At 34.4% G+C, this 15,649-nt stretch overlaps 1 protein-coding gene across 1 annotated transcript in view; it reads left to right on the top strand.

The window, feature by feature from the left end:
* Positions 1 to 15,214, top strand: part of MEOX2 (mesenchyme homeobox 2) — a 492,584-nt gene extending 477,370 nt beyond the window's left edge. The window contains exon 15 of the mRNA XM_037836821.1: positions 13,603 to 15,214. Within this exon, the coding sequence (XP_037692749.1) occupies positions 13,603 to 13,671 (69 nt within the window). The 3' untranslated portion in view covers positions 13,672 to 15,214. The remainder of the gene's footprint in view (positions 1 to 13,602) is intronic.
* Positions 15,215 to 15,649: the final 435 nt, after the last annotated feature.

Genomic DNA, 15,649 nt, shown 5'->3' with positions numbered 1-15,649 from the left:
ATAGGTATATCCCTCTCTCCACATTTTCTCCAGTATTTGTATTCCTCTGTTATTTTTTTAAACAGTTTTATTCACACACTATATGATTCATCCTAATTAAACAATCAGTGATTCCAGGTATAATCATATAATTATGCATTCACCACCAAAATCTATATGAAGACATTTCCATTCTTCCACAAAGATAAAGGAAAAGGAGAAAACAAAATGGAGAATGAAAATATAAGCAATAGAAGAAAAAGAAAAAGAAAAGAAAATACAATGAAAAGGTCAGACAACAAAATACCACAAAGAATCCAATACAACTCCCTTATATCCCCCTCTTACAGACATTTAGCTTTGGTATATTACCTTTGTTACAATTAATGGAAGCATCTTACAATGCTACTATTAACTATAGACTCTAGCTTGCATTGATTGTGTTTTTCCCCTATGCCATTCAATTTTCAACACCTTGCAATGTTAAAATTCATTTGTTCTCCCTCATTTAAAAATATTCTTGTATTTGTTTATTTAATCACCATCATTGACCACTCTAGATTCTGTGAAGTTGTACAATCCCAGTCTTTATCTTCTGTCTTTCCTGCTCATATCCTACATGTCCCTAGCTTTCCTCTTTCAACCGTACTCACACTTGTCTTTATTCTGAGTACTTACAATATTGTCACACACTATTATGCTGTCCATTCTTTTTCTGGATCTTTACAGTCAATTCTGTTGAACCTTCTGTACTCCTTCAACATCAAATGACCGATCCCTAACCTCTTTCTATCTCCTGATAACCTGTGTTCTGAACTCTCAAATTTAGCTCATCAATGTTAGTGCTTATTAGTGAGACCATACAGTATCCATCCTCCATTATTATTTCTGCCCCTTTTCCCTTCTCTTGTCCTTTGGGGACAACCATGACATGTATACTCATGACCTTCATGCTGTCATTCAATTTCCTGATACCCTGCTCATATTTTTCCATTCTTTTCCCTAACTGTTCTTTTGTGTATAGGATTTCAGATGTCCTGTACTCCAGTTCACTAATCCTTTCTTCTGGCTCTCCAAGTCTGCTGCTATATGTCTCCATTGTGTTTTTCATCTCTTCTGTTGTACTTTTCATTCCCTTGAGTTCTGCCAATTGTTTTTTCAAACTTTCAAGTTCTTCCTTATGTTCTCCCAATATCTTTTGTATATCCTTCTTCTCTTTTGCCATATCTTCCTTCAACTCATTAATTTGATTTTTTGAATTGATTTAGCATATTTGTTTGAAGATCTTTAATTAGTTGTTTCAACTCCTGTATCTCATTTGAAGTGTAAGTTTGTTCCTTTGGCTGGGCCATATCTTCATTTTTTCTAGTGTGATTTGTAATATTTTTGTTGTCTAGGCATCTGGTTTCCTTGATTACCCCAATCAGATTTCCCCAGACCAGATGAGCCCAGGTCTCATGAAAAGGGTCTAATCAGTATCAAGTTTCCCTGAGGATGAGACCCAGAAATTTGTCAGACTTTCCTGTGAGGCCTCTAGATGCTGTGCCTTTCCTATCCTGCCCAGCAGGTGGTGCTTGTTAGCCTTTAGCTCCCCACTGGCCTTTAACTCTCAGTAGACCCTGTCTCTGCCAAGGACTGAGTGTGTCTGAAGCCAAGCTTAAGTTTTTGTTTGTTTGTTTGTTTTTAAAATCATCTGGCCCTAGGGTCAGAGTTCTCTGAGGGAGGGCAGCCACTTGAACTTGACCCTGCCTCCCCTTTTTCTTAGGGAAGATAAGCCCTTTAAGGATTTATCTCCTACTCTTGAGTTGTTCCTTTGATTCTCTATCTAACTTAATGCCACCCTTGCCTGGGCAATACTGACAACTGAAAATGCCTGAGGCATTCTCTAATGAGTTACTTAGAAAGAAAGAAAAAAAGGAGAGAAAGAAGACCCCTTTTCAGAGACAGTCCCCAGCCCTCTAGTTCACCAGGAAGAACTAGAGTTGCTACTAGGGATACTTTTCCAGTATTCTGCACTTAACTAACTCCAAAAGCCTCTGTTTTTATTTATTTATGTAATTTTTCCCCATCAGCCCTGCCTCCTGTCTGCCAGGAGAAATCTATGCGTTCCTTTCCTGCTTGCTCTCAGTTTATCTGTGCTCATAGCTTGTATTCAATAGTCCAAATTTGTTAATTAAAACTGCAGTTGGAGCTTGCTTGAGCTACATTTCCAGCTCCCTGCAGGGCCTGCTTCCTTTCCCACATATTCCAAATCAGCCTACTGTGCCATTGGGGGAGGGGTACCAGCGCTACAGTTTGGGGAGCTTTACTTACAGTTCTATGCTGTGATTTCAGCCATTCCAACTATTCCAGACTGGTGTACTATGTCCAGTCACAGAAGTCCCCCTAACATTTGTTCCAGATTACTTACTAGTTGTTCCTGGCTATTTGCTAGTTGTTCTAGGGGACTAACTAAATTCCACACCTCCTTATGTGACAATCTTGCCCCACCAGCCTATTGTAGAATTTTTGATGATGATGTTTTCAATTTTGTTGCTTAGGATCTCCCTGGGAAAAAAAAATCTGTGTAAAAAGAATTATTTTTAACATACCATTTTAACATATCTGAAAAGATATGAAAGATCAAAACTGTAATTTGGCAAGAGAGATATGTTGGAGATCATTAGAAATTATTATTGTTTCCATATTTGTATGTCACAAATAAGGAATTAAAATTAGCAATGATTGTAGGTCTCTAAAAGATGTAATTTAAAATACTGATATTACAAAAACTGATCAAGACTATCAAACTCCATGTTGTTACTGGGTGAGGTGCATAATGGAAATACCCCAAACAATGATTGATCTATAATTCATGGTTAGTTACCCACTAAAATCTTAGCCCACCTTTCAGGAGAGTTATATTTTTCCGGAAATTATTACATATTTTAAAGCATCATTTTAATGTGTGGGCATTTTGAGAAAGAGCTGACAATTGCTAAAAGCTGTTATGCTCCAAATTCCAGTTATAATTCATGTCTCCTGTTTTCACTTTTAATTAATTAAATAATTTCAGCAATAATAATAGTATACTTTAATGGTCTACCTTACATCTTTATAGTACTTTCCAATTTTAAATATATGAGTCAAAGTTCACCATAATCCTGTGGAAAGGTCAGAGAAGCAGTTACCCCTTTTTATAGAAGCAGAAATGGAATCAAAGTGGCTTCCTGAGGCAAAATATTTAGTGCTGAATTGGGACTGCAACTTCGTTTTCCTGTTCTTTTCCAGAGTTGTTTTGATTTTACTTTGGTCACTTTATGTCCCAAGTTAATTTCAAGATGTGTTTGGTGTATCAGTCTTAGTCTATTTACTAATTTACCTATCATATTATGATTTCCTATCACTAGCTTTTTATTTTTGAATTAGGAGTTAGTCAATTTGCCAAAACATTTTTCCTAAAAGAAGTTTGAAAAACAATCCCTTTGCTACTGCCATTCCACAGCATTTGTTCTTTGAAAGAGTTCAGTGTAAAAGCCATATCAATTAATATATACCATCATCATGGAGGAAAGGCATAGCCAAAGATGGTTTTTGTGAATTATTGAAGTAAAAATAAATGAGAATTTTATGATAGAAAATGAAATGCAGTTCTTTAACTATGATAAGAACATAACTGTTAAACAGGAAATTGAACAGTCATTTGAAAATATAGATTACTAAATCTCTGTATTGTCAGGGTTCTCCAGGGAAACAGAACCAACAGGAGATTTCCTGTTTGCTAAATCAAATACCATGCAATAGGTTGGCTTAAATAATGGGAATTTATTGGGTCACAGTTTTGAGGCTAGGAGAAGTCCAAATTCAAGGGGTTCTCAAGATGATGCTTTCTCCCAGAAGACTGTGGTTTTCTGGGGCTGGCTGCTGGTGGTCCTTGGTCCTTGGCTTCTCTATCACATGTCAAGGCACATGGTGAACTCTTCTGGCCTCTCCTGGTTCTGTTCACTGTTGGCTTCCAGCTTCTGGTTTCCCTATAAGGCCTCCAGGAATAGGATTAAGGCCCATCCCAATTCAGCTGGGCCACACCTTAATTTAAGTAACCTCATCAAAAGGTCTTCTTTACAAGAGTTCCTATCCACCAGAATGGATTAAGTTTTGGAACGTATTTTTATGGTGTACTGTTCTTGTTTGCTAATGATGCTGTTATGCAAAATACCCTAAATGGATTGGCTTTTATAAAGGGGGTTTATTTGGTAACAAAGTTACAGCCCTAAGCCATAAAAGTGTTCAAACTAAAGCATCAACAGTAGGGTACCATCACTGAAGAATGGCCAAAGGTGTATGGAACACCTCTGTCAGCTGGGAATGCATGTGGCTGGCATCTGCTTGTCCCAGGTTGTGTTTCAGCTCCTGTGCTTCAAAATGGTGTCCTACAAAATGTCTCTGGGTTTGTCTCTCTTAGCTTCTCTGGAGCAAACTTGGGCTAGCATCTCCAAAGCAGTCAGCTTCCAAGCATCTCTCCAAAACTCTCTCTCTCAGCTGTAGCACTGAGCTCCTTCTGTCTATCAGCTCTTATAGGACTCCATTGACTTCATTAAGACCCACACTGAATGGGTGGGGTAACACCTCTATGGATATAATCTAATCAAAGTTATTACCCACAGTTGGGTGAGTCACAACTCCATGGAAACATTCAATAAAGAGGTCACACACTAATCAAAAAGATTAATCAATCTGCCCCCACAAGATTGCATTAAAGAATATGGCTTTTTCTGGGGACATAGCTCCAAGGTACCTAGCTCCAGGGCACCACAAGCTCCAACTCAGTACCTACAATGTTTAAATAGATTCCTGATCTAATGTGTCAAAGAAAACATTAAGAAAAATAAAGCTGCATTTCTGATCTAAAAGCTTGAGTGAGTTTTTTAAGGCCTTTACTTGCCAATGTCAGAGCCAGAAAATAGATGTATTTTTTAAAAGCCAGGAAAATCCATCTAAATTAAAATGTATATCAATGTTTTTGCTATATTTCTGCATTAATATACTAATTTATATTATACAGTATATATTAATATACTTACTTGGAGATTTTACATATGTTGATTTATATATATATTGATTTTATGTAAATAATACATATATTGATTTTTATATATATTGAGTTAAATTACATATAATAGTTTTGAATATAGATAAAAGAAAAGGAAAATGTGCTGTAATGCAAACAGATAATGCAACATCTGACTTGTTTTTTGTTTTTTTTTTTTTTGTTTTGTTCTGTTTTGTTTTGTTTGTTTTTGCCTGGCTGGTGGGAAAAATAAGAAATCAAGAAAATTAAGTGCACATTTTCACCTTGTCATTTCATAAAGGAAAAAATATATATTCTTGTCTCTGAAACATGAAGAGTTCATCTATCCAGTATTCTCTGTGTAATTTGAGCTCTTTTCCAGTAGTTCACAATATCATGTTTCCTTGAAAAATCTTTGCTTTCATAATTAAAGTATTTTATTATTAGCATTACTATCATTATTATAATATTACCACTATTGTAATTTTTGGAGCTCAGTTGATGTGGGGTATTGGTATGGGCTTACACCTTTTTTATAGGTTGAAAGCTGGAAAATACACTCTTTGAATGTTTGTAGTGTTTATGTAATCAGTACCTAAGTTGCCAAGGCTTATTGAAAACAGCTGGGTGCCTGCTGCCTGCCTCCCCCTTTGTTGAAACTGTTGCCAGAACAGGTAGTCAAAAAATGGAAAGTAAGGGAAAATTCAGGCATCTGGGGTGTCTCTCAGGAAAGCAGCTGTTGCTTCCTAAGGAAGCAGTCATTGTTTCCCATCAGCCAAGACTCTGAATCCCCTGGGGTCCAGTTCTGGCATGGTTGGCTGAGTAGGATGCAGTTTATGACTTAGGACTTACGCGAGAAACCATTTGGGCAGCCCCATCTCTGGCAGAACATTGAGAGAAATTCCCCAAGCTGGAAGCCATATGTGCACTGTTGGCCTTCTATTAGCCTGCTCTGGGAGGTTCCCATCTACTGGGGCTCCAATCATCCCTTTGACACAAGCAAAAACAATACCAAGGGATTTTTCCAAAACATATCTTTCCAAGATATACTGTCCTGTTTTTACATCCAGACATTATTATTATTTCTGTAAGCATGGCTTTTTTTTTTTTTTTTTCTAAAAATGAACTCAGTTTTAAGGGACTTTTTATGTTCCTAGCTGGTAGTCAAGTACAAAGAATTATTTAACAGCACACCAGAAATCCTGGTGTGCTGTATTGAAGGGTATTCTGCCTTTGTAACTACATGCTCTTATAGATTTAAGATTTTGATTTCCAGATTTAAGATTTTGTACATCAACGACTGAAAGTGGATATCCATAGGAGATGAACTAAGCTATTGATTTATGCCAGACAAATGGCAGAAGCAGGTTTTTGCTATTTATGATTTGCTCACAATCAGTGTGCTGTGGTGATAGGACTATTTAGGAAAATGTCATTTTGGTAGATTATGACTGAATGGATTCCTGGATAATTTTTGGTGAATCTAATCTCTGATTTTAGAATATAAACACCTTAAATTTAAGTTGTCAGAAGTGAAAGAGCCTCAGAAAGGTGTAGTACCTTGATTTTAGATTAAATATCATGTTTCTCATCATTATAGAGTTCTGTAAGGATACTCAGGAACTTTGATTAATATAGCAACATTTTATTTAAAAAGCTTTGGTTTCAAAACCTACTGGATATGAAGCAAATGATTTTGTATTGATGTTAGACATACACAGGAAAATTAAATGTAATTCTATTTCTAGTTGTAGCCAGAACTTATTTGCAGAAAAATGAAAGTGAAAAAGAAGTAATAAATGCACTTTTAAATTCCCTAAACTGTTTCAAACTTCAGCAAAAAAAGTTCTGTTGTTCAGTCATAGTTCTTTAGGGCAAGAGGACAACTAGCAAGGTTATGATACATATGTACACATATATATCATATGTTTGTATACAGTCTTTTGGTTCAAGTGGTTTACCCATCACTAATTTTCATGCATAAAATCATCTCAGCACAGAGTCAAACTAAGTTCGTCAAGTGCCTTGCTTTTTTCCTACTCTCATTTCATTCCCAACTTCATAAAAACTAAAACAGACCATCTTTAAAATTTTTTTCACTGTCCTGCTTTTTAAAATTTCTTTCTCACACTGAAAAAAAGTAAATAATGTGAGGTTCATGGTAAGTACAAGAGGAAGTTTATGGGAGAAAAAACTATTTCCATAAAGTACACCTTTCCTAAGATGTTTTCCCCATCAGAATGGTCAACATTTTCTCTAACATCTGTTCCAAGCAGTCCATTATTAATTTGGTCCATTGTTAATTAGTCCTTATTGTAACTCTCTCTCCATGTCTCCATAGTTTTCTCTCCTGTAGTTGAAGAAAAAGTTCTAAAAAGTCTCCTATAGAATTAAGATCTTGATGATTAGAAAAAGATAAATCAGTCTTCAATTTTGACAAGCACATATTTTAGTCACCCTGTACATATCAATCATGTCTAATCAACTTTAGCTATTTCTAGCTTCCCTCTATTTATCAGTTGTGATAAGTTGGGCATATCTTTGTATGTGTCTTTTTGACAAACTTCAAACTAAAAAAACTCATACCTGGGGAAAAAATTGAGGAGGAGGAGGTCTGGATATTAAGATTATGTACATCATAATATTTACATTTAAAATTTTCTAGGGAACTATTCTAAGGGTATGATGTGTCATCATATAAAAGGAAAAGCAAGAATCTAGTAATTAATCGAAGCAATTTAAATCCATATTACTGAATGGCCATACATTCACAATAAGGGTTGCAATACTGGAATTTTTAAGCAGTGTATCCATAAAGACACTTAATTCATAACTGAATTCAAAGATGAAAAATTCACAGATGTTTTTGAGAAATGTAGCATCTATTTTCACTTTATGCTAATTGTGGTTTATACAATTTCCACCAGATGGTTTTGCATGTACAGTAGCTAATTCATGCCAACTGTCTTCAAATATATTCTCTGACTCGTAGGTAGGTTTTGGAGACCTCTGAGTGATCTCTAATCTTTCTAATATTTATGGCTTTCAAATGTTAGTGTGATAGCTCAAATGTGGTCTGGATGAAAATAGGATATTTTTTAGAAATATTTTTGAAAAGGACACACTTTCTCAGGCAGTTTAGAATTTTAGAAATGAATAAATCATTGTGCATACTAAGAGGTAATCATCTCTTGAGGGACTGAGGAATGCTTTCAATGAAAGAGTTTGCATTTTTGCCTAAATTAAGTAAGTACTTTTTGTTACTATTATTTCAGGACTCTGCCCTATTGAGTAATAAAATCATGAAATATCTGAATTTTCAGTTTTCACTGTTGAGTAAAGGATTTTGAGACTTTGTTCTGTTTTGCTTAACTTTATTTTTTAAATCTAGATTATGATACGTTTAGCATATGCTATTGTTTTAGAAAATTAATACCAGAGATAATTTAATGTTTGAGGAAACATATTATTTTCAAAAATGGTGTCCTTATCACTTGGTCATTCACAGAAACTTGCTTTTTATGTTTTTTTCCTTAGGTAACAGTTTTATGTATATAAACTAATGCAAAATAATAGCAGTGTGGTGAGTTAAAACATAAATGATAGTAAATTCTTATGAGACCTGATATTAAATATAGCTGATTTTGTATCCTCTCTTGAATAAGGTACAGAAAAGAAACAAGGAGAGGACACAAGGCTTTCAAGCAATAGGTACAATGTCTGGAAATTATTTCTCTTAAGACTTTACTTTTTGTTTATTTTTGTCTGCATATGATTCTTAATATTTTGCTCACAGATAAAATACACTAGAAGTAAAATTGACAATTGTCCATTTTGTTTGTTAGCATTTGTCCAACTGGGTTCTTGCAAAATTCTAGAGAAAAAACTCTATCATTACCTGGTATCTTTCTCATGTTTTCATTTCAGAAGACTTCAGTACATTTAGCTGCAATTTTTACTCTAGTTCTCTTTGTGCTTATTAATTCCTTTGCATTAATAGGAAATGATGCTATTTTGTAGCACATAAGGGTTGAGCTCTCTTTAGATTTTTATTTGTACAGCAGACAATGGTAACCTCTACTAAAACCAAAACAGTGTGTTAAAAATTATATTTAACAAAGGATCAGTTTATATTTTCTCCAGATAATTTAGTTGAACATATTGCATATTTAACGTTTCCCTTAAAACAAAGTATTGCTGTTGTGTTTGTTCTAATTATTGTAAAATAGACAGTTAACATATTTTACAGACCTCATCTTTGACGAGAAATAATTATTAGGTAAAAATATACTCTTCCATTTAGAGCCAGTGTTTAGTAAATTCGGGATACAAATGTGGGTATCCATTCCAGGGGAAAACTTAATTTGTTTGAAATTTTATACAATGAAGTAAATGGTGATATTTTATCATTTTTAAAAGGGGATTAAGTATCCATTCAACTTATTTAAGATGCAGGAATATGTACATTACCTATACTTCTGCTGCCAATAGGCATAAAATTAAATGAGATGTTACATCTTAGTATCTTCTGTTTAAATATTTGTGACAATAAATACATGTTTGAGCTCAAAATAAGCTTGAGCTATTCCAGATATTTTATTTATCTTGTGAATAATTCCAGTACTTTAAAGCTTTAAAGCTTTACTTGCAAGTTATCTAAAATTTGAATGATTTAAGAAGTCTTATTTTATATTTCTATAAAAACTGCTGATGGTGCTAGCTAGTTCTAATTAAAACTGCCCGCTGCTCAAGATGATATTCATTTTTCTTTGCCTGTCAGTTCATTTATTAATACATAGGGTGGATTCAAACAAATGGAGACATATACATAGTTAGATATAAGACAAAGATACTTTTTTTGCTAAACTGAGTGTTAGCAATTTACAGATATGCCACGCACACACAAATGCCCTTTGTGATATTATTCTCTCTCCTCTTAGAGATGCCTGGTTCCCTCATAGTTAGATCCATTCTGAATAAGGCCTCTTAAAACACAGACATAACTGGGAAGGGTGACACAATAACACATTAGTTCCCATTGGCATTTTAGTACCGATAAATGGCTCAGATTAGACACCTGCCAATTGACGAATGTTTTGGAAAGGGGTGGAGAACACTTGGAGAGCATCTGTATAGGGCAAAGTTCAGGCATCACAGTAGAGATCCCTGGGAAGTCAAGGAAATAGCCCGAAGACAAGGGCGACTAATGATGTGTTAGCCCAAGCAGGGCCTGATACTAAGAATGAACTTCCTCTGTTTCATATTTTGAATCCAGCTGTTAAAATCGTGGGACTTGCCCAGAGCTAGGATAAAATAAGTGTGCATTGAGTTTGTACGTATCTGGAAACATCATATCTATAGATCAGAGAAGACTCTATGGTTGTCATTTCTTTTTCTACTAGCCTAACTAGTAATTCTCCTGTCTCCATTTAATTAGCAGTTGATTGAGAAATGTGCTAATGAACTATTATCTAAAAGAACACATTTAATCTAGTAAACTATGGAGAACTGAAGTGAAAAGCTTAAAACAAAAGCCAAGAAAAAAGTTGAATATGGGAAAATTTTGAACAGAATGACTAGAGTAATCAAGTAGTTACAGTGAGTCCATGTTAAAGAATTTTCTACTTTAAAATTGTATATGATATATATATATATATATATTGCAGTCTACCATGATATATATACAGATACACATATATTATAGTTTAAAATATAAAAGCAAATTTATTTTTTCCTAATTAAATATTTCCTAATGGAATGGGGGGAATATTTCAGGGTCACATATATTTTGAGAAGGACATATTCATTGTATTTAATCTCTACGATCCTGTGCCAATCTGGATTTCATTATATATAAACACTCCAATTTTTGTTTAAACCATTGATTGTGAAAAGGTCTAGAAACCTAGTAGTAAGTGACTCAGTAATATCCTCAGGCAAATTCAGGTTATTACTACTAAAGAGCAAATGGATTCATTATTGGTGTTCATATTCATTGAACTGACTTCCCAGGATGTATAGTTAGCTTTTCTGGGGAATGTTAAGTAAACGTAAAACACAATTGAGACTCTGATATTTACTAGTTTTATGAATGATTGGTTAACTATAAAATTGTTGAGTTCCCATTGCCTTATCAGCAACCTGAATACCAATCCTCAAAAGTTTGTTATGAGAATTCAACATCCTAATCTAGATCAGGCACCTTAGACAATGCCAACCCAACTGAAGGCCGCAGCCAGTGTAAACCGAATCTGAGTCTGATCCCTGTGCTTCATCAGCTTTCTATTGATTTGGAGGGAGTATATGTAGGGACTTGCAAAAACCAGAGAAACAAAGTCTAATATTGCATTTGTTTTTAGGCACAAAACTAAAGGCATTTTCAATAATTGTCAACAGGAAGGATTTTGTTAGGGATGGTTTTCTAAAGGAAATAGGACTTGCATTACAGTTTCAAAGGTAGAAAGCTTTATCTATGAAGTAGTGGATTAACAACAAAGACATGAACTAGAGTTGCAGGCATTTTCACTGTCTTTTTAAGGAAGATTTTCTTAATATTTCTGGGGACCCAGATAAATTCATGGATACTCTGGAGGTCAGGGACTCAGGGAGAGGGGAATTATGCCACACTTGGAAAACTTTAGATACAGAGTTAGGGATTTCACTGAATTCTCTCTCACCTGCTTCCAAGGAGAGTATCCTGGTGGGCAGAGAAACCAGATTCAAAACCAACAGAAGCTTCTATTGTCAAATGGATTTCAGACTCCAGTGTCTTGCACAATGCCAAGTGTTTATTAAATGCTCAATAAATAATAGGGATCCAAATTCAGCTGTTTGCCTTGATACTATAGCTTTCTCATTTCTGTCAGTTGTGACAAACTCTTTTGTCAGCTTTCCCTCTGTCAACATTAACCCATCTCTAGACAAATGCAACTCAGTGCACACATCTAAGGACTTTCACATCATTCCTTGATTTAGGATTATTTTACCTGGCAACATGAGGAGAAATCCCATGAGGTTATTTCTTTGAATTACATTCAAAAGAAACAAAATCAAAATCAGCTCTTAAATAGATTGTATTTGAATTCTGAAGCAATTCCAAAATGCTAATATTATGCTTGAATTCTGCTTCAATATAATTGCTGGCTTTGTTTTTAGTATTTTTTTTTCATAGTATGTGTTATAGGCTGCAAAGAATGCATGGATTTGAAGAAAGCTATCAAACTCTATAATGTGAAGGCTAATGTTTCTCTGGAAAGGTCCAGAAGGTTCATGTGAAACTAAACAACTTACCCATAAAATCTAAATATAAATTTTTATCTTTGTTTTCCATATTCAATCGTTAATAGTAAATTCACCAGCGTTCAGGGTATTTTCTGTGAATTAATGGCTGACTTCAGTAATGACCCCTGACTTCACCTCATCCCAGAATGCTCCCATGCTTCAATCGTATGTCCTAAATGTGCTTCCTTTGCATATTTTTATGGATCTTTCAGAAATAATTATATTCTTCCTGGGGAGAGACAACTGGTTGTGTTCAGAGAGGAAGTTTTCACAAAAAGAAAAGATCGGAGAAATTCTTACAAAGCTATACCCATTACTGTGGTTGTTGAGCATCACTTTCATCATCATTCTAATTCTAACTCACCTGAAATGGGGATCATGAAGGCAATCCTGCAGCTCAATTATTAATCCACACGAAAAAGCACTGAGGCTTGACTTAGGAAATACCTGATGGTAAAAAACTGTATGACTGGTGACTGGATTTCCCTCAAAAAGAGTAGAAGATATGCATTACAGCATTTGGTATTTAGATTAAGCATAGTGAAAAATCCGGCAACCATGAATTGTCACTGAAGATGGCGATGTCATCTATCTTGCTAGGGTTATTAGAAACCAAGAGTTCTGTTTGGATAATTATTAGTGATTTGTTTGTGGATGTGTGGTGTTATCTGAGTGCAAAAGAGCACACCCCATGAACTCTTTGAGGCTGCTTATTATGATTTAGTTAATTACTTAGCTTTTAAAGCACATTCTGCAGTTAAATTTTTATACTTGATAACATCAAAAGACTGGGAAGGTATGCTAGCAGTAGTGTTTGTAATTTTACTCATTTTGGGTAAGTTCACGGTAGGCAAGCTCACTTTGCCTTAGAGAGGAATGATCCTTGAACAATGTTTTTATTTCTTCTTTTCCAAAGACTTCTTAAACTATATAAGCAATGAGATCATTTAATACACTACATAAAACATACAGTATGCCCAACTGCCAGAAGAAAGTTTCCATTTCATTCAATACCTAACCTATTTAGCCCTATCCCTAGAAATAACTCAGCTTGCTGAATGTAAAAAAAGCCACAGAAGCAAAACGTTTTACACCCACTCCTGTCTTCACATAACATATTTAAGTTGGGTTTGCTAAATTCTATCAGTGAACAACTGCTCAAGTCAATTCGAAAAATTCAACTGTCTAAAATTTTTATGTTCATTTTCTACTAGAACGATATTAACTCAGATGAACAAAAGTATTAAATATTGATTCACTTTTATTTTTTCCTATCTGTTTTTTCTTTTTTTCAGATTTTTTTTTCCATCTGTGTTGCCTTCTGGGGAGTAAGAAGCATGCAAGAACTTGCCTCCAGGCCTTGAAAATAACATAAGTATGTGCATAATTCTCTTGTTTTAACCAGTTGTTCACAACCACAAATTGTTAATGCCTATGAAAAATAATTATTTTTATGTAATGTTTACATGGATCGTTTCATTAATGAAAGCGAAATGTATTTCTTTACTATTGTTTGCTTTTCAAATTTATTATGTCCTATTAAAGTCAGTTGCATTTACTTTCCTCTATTGTTTATGTTGAAAATTGATCCTTTTTAATAAAATGATGTTATATTCATTAGTAGCATCCAAGCCGATGAGTACAGGAAGCAGAGGAATGGGAAAAACTTAAAAACAGTAAATAGAATGAAAATCGCCTTTGCATTGACAATTTTTCTTTGATATTTGCTATAATTGTGCTTAGATACATATTTGTAGTTATAAAAATGTATTGCATTAGATGTCTGCCTCTGGCTGTATTTACCTTTGCAAACCACGCAACCTAAGGAGCTACAGTACAGAAAAAGATATGACTGAAATGAAAATTAATAAAATTTGTCAGAATTAGTGTATTTGACATTAATTTACAATGCATATGACTGATATGTTTGGCCAATTTGTTTTGTCAGATTGGGGAATATGCAGTAATTATGTATTATTTTAAATTGTCACAATAATATTAGTAAAACTCTCTAAATAAAAGTGCCCAGATGTTGTGCACCCATTATTCTTTGAGATTATACAAATCTGCCAAGTGTCTCATGGGAGGGAGCTAACATGGATAAGCAGGAAAAGATTCTAAGGAGGAGGACAGAAAATCATTGAAAAAGTTTTTCTCTCCCTTTCTGCCAATAATTCTTAGATTTGAAATGAGAAATCAAATAATCAAAGTTACAAGCACTAAGACAATTAATGCTGTCCTCATTGAATTTTGCCTATATTTATCACTGGGTTAAAAAGATCTGATCAGTGGCTGACATCATCTTTGAGCATGTTATTTAAGCTTACAACAGAGAAAAACAAGGAACTATTAAAAGAAACAGAGTCCAGGTGCTATGTGGACTAGTGATGCAGGATTGAAACACATTTGTTTTTCAAATGGGAACAGCAGAGGAAGACTATATTTGCATGATGGAAAAATTAACAAATTATATCTCAAACGTCAGAAGTCGGGGTTTGGCTTTGCTTCATTCATCTTTTTATACTTCTTAATTTAACACAGAGTCAGAGCAAGTTCTTAAGCCCATAACAAATGCTAAACCCTACTGTTCTCTCTTACCAATGAATGGTTCCTGCTGGATTTTGCATGTGAAGAATCATGTTAAATCATGGAGCCCTCTGCTGGCTTGAAATTGCTAAACTTATAGCATAGAAATTCTCAAGGCCCTCATTCCTACATTCTAAATCTTCATTCTGTAATAGGTCACATCATCCAGTAATGCAAAGAAAAGAGATTTTTTTTATAGCTCCTTAAATAGCTTTTTTGTTTGTTTGTTTGGCAGAATAGTTTAATGATATTTATCCATAAATTATTTACAAATATGTATATCTACTTAGATATATCAGAATGTATAGGAGTGGCCTAAAATAAGTGTAATAATGTATATAAAGAATTAAAAAATGATTAAAAATACTTTCATGGTGAAGTTCAATTTTTTTGAGTAATTCAAATGTATTCATTATCTCTTTTTTCTATCAGCTTCCTTCACTATGATTTTGAATGGTTTTCTTTTAGAAATAGATAGTTTCAAGCTCCAAATTTCCAGGTCTTTGAAAGTGGAAGTGCTTCTTAGATAGGCAGTGTCCCCAGGGTCTCTGATTTTTAACCAGGACACCTAACTCATCACCTTCAACCCTGCTAATTTTCCAGTTTTCTCTTGCAGAGAACTAATATATGATGACAGACCATGCAACTATTACTAATGTTCTAAATTGATCTTGAGTGATGCCGTGTGATTTATGCTTACTCTTAACTGGAAGGACTTTATTTAACTCTTTCTCTATTTCACTTAAGAGACAAAGC

The sequence above is a fragment of the Choloepus didactylus genome, chromosome 5 (assembly GCF_015220235.1).
Source record: "Choloepus didactylus isolate mChoDid1 chromosome 5, mChoDid1.pri, whole genome shotgun sequence".
Taxonomy (NCBI): Eukaryota; Metazoa; Chordata; class Mammalia; order Pilosa; family Megalonychidae; genus Choloepus; species Choloepus didactylus.
Note: the sequence above shows the minus strand (reverse complement) of the source record. Positions and strands in the feature narration are given on the sequence as shown.